The sequence below is a fragment of the Mytilus trossulus genome, chromosome 11 (genome assembly GCF_036588685.1).
Source record: "Mytilus trossulus isolate FHL-02 chromosome 11, PNRI_Mtr1.1.1.hap1, whole genome shotgun sequence".
Classification (NCBI taxonomy): domain Eukaryota; kingdom Metazoa; phylum Mollusca; class Bivalvia; order Mytilida; family Mytilidae; genus Mytilus; species Mytilus trossulus.
In genome coordinates this window covers 38,460,037-38,468,928 of record NC_086383.1, presented here as the reverse complement: position 1 = coordinate 38,468,928, position 8,892 = coordinate 38,460,037, and the positions used below count along the sequence as shown (strand labels likewise).

The window sequence follows — 8,892 nt, the reverse complement described above, 5'->3', positions numbered from 1 at the left end:
AAAATCGTAAAATAAGCATCTTTTTCTTTTGTCACTACAATATTTATAAACATGTTATAATAAACAGAAAACAGTAGTAAATTAAATTTAAACCTTATAGCTACAATTATATATACTAATTTTTTAGGCATGCTTATTTTTCTTTATATATTTCGAGCTACAATGTCTGAACAATATAGTTCTATATTAGGAATAAACCATTCTATTTCTCATTAGGAGTAGTAGCGTCCGAGTAGATGATTAACTTGCAACTGACGTAGTTTGTTGTTACTCATTTACGAATCTTTTTCTTCTTATATAGTCTGTTCGTGTTTAATATATTAACCTCATATTAAATTAATCATTAAACACATACAGTGCTTTTTGTATCAGATAAAAGGAAATCGTCTTGCGTCCTTATAGTTCACAGCACATAAATTCGTAATATCAAAATAATTTCAATATTCCTTGAAAATTGAAAGCTGCTATCAATTAACATATATTTTCAAATACAAACACTTTAAAATAATGTGGCCGAATCGATTATTGCCAAAACGACTGTGTTCAAACGACAACACAATTAAAGTGACCAATACGACTAGAGCCGAACTGGTACTGTGCCTGGTTTAGTTGTATTGCAAACACGTCTCAAAAACAAACCCACACCGATGCTTCTCTTGTCTCCTTCTGAAACGTAAAGTGAGGCCTTACAAATAAGTCAAAAGTTCATATCTAATTAGAAATTTCCTTCGGTTCGAGTGTAAATTCTTGGTTAGTTGTCGATAACATTGCGGATGTATATTGTTAATATATCACAAATATATATGCTGAATATGTTAACGACAGAATATTTACATCAAGTAAAATTAACACGGCATAGTATTATATTAAATAGCAAAAAAAATTTTATGGATTTATTTATTTTCGTGGATGGAAGACATATTGCCCTGTCGGGAGTATTAAATTCTTGGTTGTACCAGAGATTTTATACAAGACCCCAAAAAATTTAAAAAATACTACGTTTATTATTTCATTCCATTTGTTAATTTTACCAACGCAATTCCACAAAAATGGTACTGTACGAACATATATGAAACAAAGTACTTGTATTAATCATTAAACCACATCAAAAATCAAAACTGATTTCCCCCATTCGTTGACAATGTAAAGTTTACTATAGTCTTGGTTGAAGCACAAGGCGACAGGTTCCTTGATTCCGTGTTGTGAATCCAATGGTATGTCTATAACCTTGCAACCATGTTCTATTTGAAGAAAAGGTAACTCTTTCGCTGAATATTTAAGTCTATGTATATTGTTCGATCCCTGTCTAGTGACATAGATGTGTCCATAGTCGTCAGAGCATATGTCAGTGGGCGTATCCATGGTTGTAATGTCAGCAACGATTCCTTGTTTGTTGTAAAATGTGTTGTTATATGTGATATAATTTTGGCCTCCTATACACGATAAGAAGGTACGTTCATGCAGGACATGGAATTTTACAGCACGTGTACCAATTTTGGGATATTTAGTAACGTCTGTTAGGCTGCTGCAATGGAAGAAAAATAAATCTCTGACATTGAACAAAGTACGGACTTTGTGTATGATAGTTTAGCTGTACTTTTGCAAAACAAAATAAAATACAAAAATTGGGCTTAAACAAGCATTTTATATAGATTAGACTGTTGGTTTTCCTGTTTGAATGGTTTCACACTAGTAATTTTGGAGCCCTTTATAGCTTGTTGTTCGGTGTGAGGCAAGGCTCCGTGTTGAAGGCCGTACTTTAACCTATAATGGTTTACTTTTTAAATTGTTATTTGGATGGAGAGTTGTCTCATTGGCACTCACACCACATCTTCCTATTTCTATTTTGCACGTTTTAGGATAATGACGTATGTAAAAGTGTAAGTCAGATTATAAAGTGTAGCGTGTTTTTTTCGCGGGTGTAAAATTTTGCGATTTTCATTGAATAAGGTATACGAAATATTTTCGTGGTTATTATTTTGGCGGATTCGACACTTTTATTCATACTTTTGAATTTATACTGAAAAAATGGCGGAATTCATTGTGGCTTTTTTGTTCAATCCGCGAAAAAACACGCTATACGGTATTTCGGTATTACTATTGATTCACTTTTAGAGTCTTTTGCATCGGAAATAAACACATTTATGTTAAAACCAATTGTTGGCAGGATACGAGTTATGTTATTCTCATATGTTTTATGAATATATGATACCGAAAAATATATTGAGTCTAAAAAGACAGGATTTATTTAAAATTGCAATTGTGTGTTTTTTTTTATCTAGCCTTCAAAGGATTAATTTCGCAAGTAATTTCTTTTCAGTTTTGTTCGGTTTAACAAGCCCTGGCATATGAAAACGGTATTTTATTGTGTTTTCTCGTTATATAAACAATCAGACAAATAAACTGGTCAAAATGTATTGTTCCGATTGCACACTTTAAAACTAATGTGTCGTAAGGTCATCGGTCAACTTAGTATCAAGGGCAATTATCTTTCAATTCCTTTCATCGACTACCATAACAACATGAACAGGTGTGAAACTCTTTAATACAATTTTCTATATGTTTTATTGTGTGATCATGATTAAGGTCTACAGTTTAAACACGTGTTGGCCATACATACTTACATGTTTTCGTAATTGACAGGAACTTTATATGACATACCATGCTTGTTAACACCAAGATAGCATGGAACATTTTTCGGAAAATCTCTTCCAGTATTTGAAACTGCTGAAACACAAAACACTGTTGTGTTTAGTTCGTCGCAGGTTGCTTTAAAGAGTACCATCATTCTATCAGGGTCTATTAGTAGGACAGTTCTGGAGTTAGGTTGTGTAATATAGCCTATATTTTGACTTGTGATTGCCAAATCATATGGTTCACTGTCAACGTCAAGCTTCTGTAAACAATTTCCAAGAGGATCAACTAATATCAGATTCTTCTTAACATAGTCACATAACAAAACATTCCCCTTTATTGTAGCTGCTATCCCAGTAATTCGACCGAAGTCGTGATTAAATTGGCCTATGTACGAAAATCCATGTCTTACATCTGCTGGAACGGCCAACACCTGTGCCATATCTGCTATTACTGGAACAAAAATACAATTTTGTTCACATTATTATTAAAATTCATATAACTTAAAACAAAAACAACCAACAGTTATGTTTTAAATGATTTTAAAATCTTGCAAATATATATTTTTGCAACTAAAGTAATATTTTTTTAACTTCAAAGGGAAATTTGCCTATACAAGATAATATGTGTCTAACACCTCCTTCTACTATATTTGGAAAGAAATACAAGTTTTCTAAATTCTGATTTTAATATCTAATAACTAACAGAAAATATCATATATGATCAAGAAATTTCCAATTTTTATTTTTGCAGCTGACGGTTCATATTTTGTTTTGCTTTTAAACTTAAAAGACCCATTTGCATCTTCAACTTACTAGAGGCTACACAGGACCGTGTCACTCCCGCTTTTTTGTATATATATATAAAAAAAATAATAATGTGTTGATCTTTTTGTGTTAACAGTTTCTCTCTTCTATGATGTTTGGCAAAATTTAAAAATGGCAAAACAGTCAAGTATTGTCGATGTCTATGTCATAGCTCTAGTTTAAAGCTATCCTAGTGATTGTTTCACTTATATGTTTTCAAATGAGTGTTTTAGAGTTAACGAAAGTTATAGGGTTAAATAAAGCAGGGGAAAAGGTTTTGTTTCTCACGCGTTATATTTATCTCTATCTTTTAAGTTTCCGAAAAAAAGTCAGACTATTTATATGCTATGTTTTTTTCGCATTTGTTTGTCTTTGTTTATGTCTATTTTGATAAATTTTGTGTAAGTGGTTGATTTTGTCTCTTGTGCTTGTATGTATCGGCGATTAGAGCTATAGATATTCATGCATTAAACTCTTTTACCATAAGAGTGGCATGAGCAGATTCTGTTATATTTACATACATTTTAACTGAATTCAGAACTTCGAACGCGATGCATCGGGTATATAATTGTTTAGATCTAAATATGAAATCATCCATCATAACATAGAAATACAAAATATACCGTCCCTATTCAAATAATGTTTCCATAATCACTACGTAATGTCAAACAGTTTTTAGACCACCTTAATCATATTTATTTAATCAGCATAATTGCGCCTGGCCAAAGTGTAAGGGTTTTGCTTTTGTTTTTGTTTTATATATATATATATATATTGGAGATTAATATGACGTCCATTAACATTACAATAGTAAACATTTTTGTGTAGGGGCCAGCTGAAACACGCCTCCGGGTGCGGGATTTTATCGCTGCATTTTATACCCATTTGTGGACTTCGGCTATTGTTGGATCTTTGGTAAGGTTGTTGTCTCATTTACATATTCCATATTTCCATTCTCAACTGTAATAATCGTGTAATGCTTATAACCAACTATTGTTAGTAACGTTAGTGCTTGTTATATGTACTATAGTAACTTAATGACATGTAATTGAACCTATATCTGGACTAGAAACAAAGGAACATTTCTGATCAAGGTGTATTCACCTACTTTATTTATTGTGTTATCAATCGTTTAACTAACTTCCTTGTTATTAATAATAATCAATTTGTATGGAAGCTTATGTGTGATATAAATAAAAAAAAGCACAATTTATTTCGGTCAAAAGCGGTCAAATTAATCGTCTGTTTTGGTATTTTACTTTTTGTTTGTGTCATTAACTGTATTGTTAATAATCAGATATTTATCGGCAATTTGTACAATTTCGCTTTGGTTTAACTGCCTTATGTAAAAAATCAAGGACATCAGTTATTACTAAAAAAAATATTAGTCACATACAGTTAAGACAAAAGTAAGATATAGACAAAGCATGTTAGCAAAAAAAAAAAAACAAAAAAAAAACCTAAAAAAAGAAATGCAAAAATTTACTAGAACACAATGACAGGATCATGAGGATGTATATATATAAGTAAATTGTCACGGCAAATAGATACAACCAAAAATAGACTAAACAGTGAATGTAATAATTTACATAGACTAATAAATTAATATTATAACACGAAATTATGATGATAAAGAACCATGACAACGCCATAACCTATAATTAATACTTCAAGACAATCGTGTTAAATTTGTGAATTTGATATGAAAATTTATCAGCATTGTCTTGGTATCTTTTTAGGAAGAAGATGAAACTTTCTTTTACTTTTCTGTTCAGACACTTGTGACTTTTTGATGTCTGATTAACAGCTGCATGCTCATGAATACCAAATAAGTTGAGAAATGTATATACAAATGAGTTTGGTATATTGCTACAAAAGAGGGACGAAAGATAGCAGAAGGACAGTACAACTCATAAATAGAAAATAAACTGACAACGCCATTGCTAAAAATGAAAAAGACAAACAGACAAACAATAGTACACATGACACAACATAGAAAACTTAAGAATAAACAACAAGAACCCCACCAAAAACTTAGGGTGATCTCAGGTGCTCCGGAAGGGTAGGCAGATCCTGCACCACATGTGGCACCCGTCGTGTTGATTTTGTGATAACAAATCAGGTAAATAGGCTTAATCGGTATGTCACATCCATGAAAGGGAAGGGGATGGTAGTTAAGACGTAAGGAAAATATCTGATATCATTTGTACAAAGATCGGGGAAATTCTTATATGACGACATATTATCGTCAACCAGTATAATCGCAATATATCTACTTTTAGCGCAAACGAAGTAACACACAAAAACGACTGTTCCGCGTTATGACTAACTTACTTTTACTGCCAGATATTCTCTATTTTCGACACCAAAACAGTATGGTATGTATAAGGCTTTCACGGTTAACAAAATTACCGAATTTGTCCTATTACAATCGAAATAATTCATGGCAGCGTAGATTTAATTTCATTAACCATGGTGTGGGCATTTGTATTCGTATTTTACCCCTCGCTAACGCTATGGGCAAAATAATTGAATATAAATGTCCAACCCATGGATAAATGAAAACAAATCTACGGCCGGCATGAATTATTTCTTTAATAAATAATGATCGTTTGACAAATTTTGCCACAGATCTCTGCTCATGTCAAATTCGAGATAAAAGTCTAAAAATGACACAAAGAAAGCTGTAAATGTTGTTTCTTTCATTTTCTGTTCTTGACAACATATTAAGGGAACCAAATCCGAAAAGTATGGATTGTTAATGGAAATAACAACATGATAAAATTGAGAATGGAAATGGGGAATGTGACAAAGAGATAACAACCCGACCAAAGAGAAAATAACAACAGAAGGTCACCAACAGGTCTTCAATGTAGCGAAACATTCCCGCACCCGGAGGCGTCCTTCAGCTGGTCCCTAAACAAATATATACTAGTTCAGTGATAATGAACGCCATACTAATTTCCAAATTGCACAAAAGAAACTAAAATTTAAATAATACAAGACTAACAAAGGCCAGAGGCTCCTTACTTGGGACAGGCGCAAAATTGCGGTGGGGTTAAACATGTTTATGAGATCTCAACCCTCCCCCTATACATCTAGCCAATGTAGAAAAGGAAATGCATAACAATACGTACATTTAAAATTCAATTCAAGAGAAGTCCGAGTCTGATGTCAGAAGATGTAACGAAAGAAAAATAAACAAAATGACAATAATACATAAATAACAACAGACTACTTCATGTAGCAGCTAACTGACATGCCAGCTCCAGACTTCAATCTATGAAACTATCTGAAAGTGAAATGGCAAGAGCTTCTTTCTTGGATGTAACTGTTTTTGCCAATTGCCAGAAAGAACTCCGACTTAAAAAAAAAGTAAAATAGAAAAAAAGTCTCCTAAAAAAAAAAGTAAAATCATAAAAATACTGAACTCCCAAGAAAATTCGAATCGGCAATCACTTATCAAATGTCAAAATTAATTATAAAACCCATCATACGAATGGACAACAACTGTAATTTACTGACTTGGTGCAGGCATTTTCAAATGAATAAAATGGTGGATTGAACCTGGTTTATAGAGCTTAACCTCTCACTTGTATGACAGTCGTATCAAATTCCCTTATATTTACAACGACGCGTGAACAAAACAATCATAAAAAGATTAAATAGTCAAAATATTGGTACAGCAGTCATCACTGTGTCACAATCTCAAAACAAACAAATGTTCAATAAAAAACCACAAAGTACACTTATAAAATTAAAAAAAACGCATTCAAATGACAGAATCAAAACACATCAAATGCCTGGTTAACAACTGTCATATTCCTCATTTGGTACAGTCATTATTTTGGCGTAGAAAATGAGGCAATAAACTTGGTTTTATAACTAGCTAAATAACTCTTTTGTATGGTAGTCGCGTAGAATTCCATTTTATTGGAAGCGATGTGTGAACAAAACAAACATTCATAATAGGTAAAAATGAAAACATGGTGATGCACACTTAACCATTTTAATTTCTAATTAGCTTTCAAAATGATTTTTTGAACAAAGTTTTATATATCCACATTCTATTGTTTTTGGATTGTTTTTGGATTATGAAATTCTCATATAATAATTAAAATTATCGCATTCTAAAACTCGTTGTAAAATTTATTAGTTTAGATATGTACTCAATCTTTTAAAAATACAAAAAAAAGGTGCAGTTTGGATTTTTTCTTTTATGAGTTCATTTTTTTGTTTTTTAATCAATATATAAATAAAGGGAAAGGACTAAAAAGTGGATACCTGATACAAGTGCGAAACTACATAAGAATGATACGAATCGAAATGAAATTTACCGAAAGAAATCAAATGGAAACCATGTTTTCTTGAAATGTGAAAATCAATAAATTATGATTCGTACTATAAGTCGAACGAGCTTTAGTTATTGAATAAATTAGCTTAAAATATTGACAGTTTATTGAGCTCCTTTTCGAGATATTTCAGAAGATTTAAAAAAATGGCGGGAAAAGGCTGACTCGGTTTAACCTTAAATTTGCTTTGATATTATTTGAGTCTCAAATAAAATTAAAAGAAAAGAAAAGAAATCAATAATATGGTTGAGTTTTGGTCAATGACCTTTTTGAGATGTTAAAGTCTTTTATGGAAAGAAAATTGGATGTTATGGGGTTAAATAGTTTACCTTGTATCGTCGAAAGAAAACAAACAAGGTGTCAAAACATGTAAAAGTTAACAAACTTATTTTGACACACTTTGATTCTCGAAATAAATAAACGTTATACTGAAATAACAGCAGTCCACATTTTGTTATAATCTTAACCACTATAAACCAAATAAAATAGAATAATAATATGAACATATATGCATGTAAAATTACATGATGTGGCTTCCTTGATATCCTTGATTTTGAAAATTATCGAAGGATATCAGACTCATATGAAAAAAGGAGAGGTTGGCCAAGAGAAGTGCCGACAATTGCTTGAAAACGTTAACCTCCAAATTTAACTAATATGTTGTCATTAAGTAACGTCAGAATACCAATCCCTTGTTTCTGTTTGTAATATGTTTTAACCTTGTTCAGTATTAACAAAATACGTCGTTTAGTATCCAAAAGTAATGACAATTTGTTTAATATATGTAAAAAAACAAAAACAAATGTGGATTAAATCTTTTAGACGATTTTTGTCAATTTCACATGGAGAATGGTGATGTATAATTAAACAAACTAAAGTAATGAAAAATGTATTTCAGATTATCCATCAGTTCTCTCGAGTTTTTTTCGAATCCACAAATGATATATATATATGCCCCGATTTTGTTTTTTGTCCATGGATTTATAAGTTTTGAACAGCGGTATACTACTGTTGCCTTTATTCATACAACTACAGGTGAAAACAGTTTCACGGTATTGCTGAAATTCCTTTTTCAATGTAGAACTATTTGTTGTCAATCT

At 31.5% G+C, this 8,892-nt stretch overlaps 1 protein-coding gene across 1 annotated transcript; it reads right to left on the bottom strand.

Moving 5' to 3' along the window:
* Positions 1 to 1,005: 1,005 nt before the first annotated feature.
* On the bottom strand, positions 1,006 to 3,083 carry LOC134690352 (uncharacterized). The gene is made up of 2 exons (XM_063550316.1): positions 2,625 to 3,083; positions 1,006 to 1,525 (listed from the first exon to the last, which is right to left on the bottom strand). The coding sequence occupies exons 1-2, from the start codon at positions 3,074 to 3,076 to the stop codon at positions 1,096 to 1,098; spliced, it is 882 nt and encodes a 293-aa protein (XP_063406386.1). The 5' UTR covers positions 3,077 to 3,083; the 3' UTR covers positions 1,006 to 1,095.
* Between the last annotated feature and the right edge of the window lie 5,809 nt (positions 3,084 to 8,892).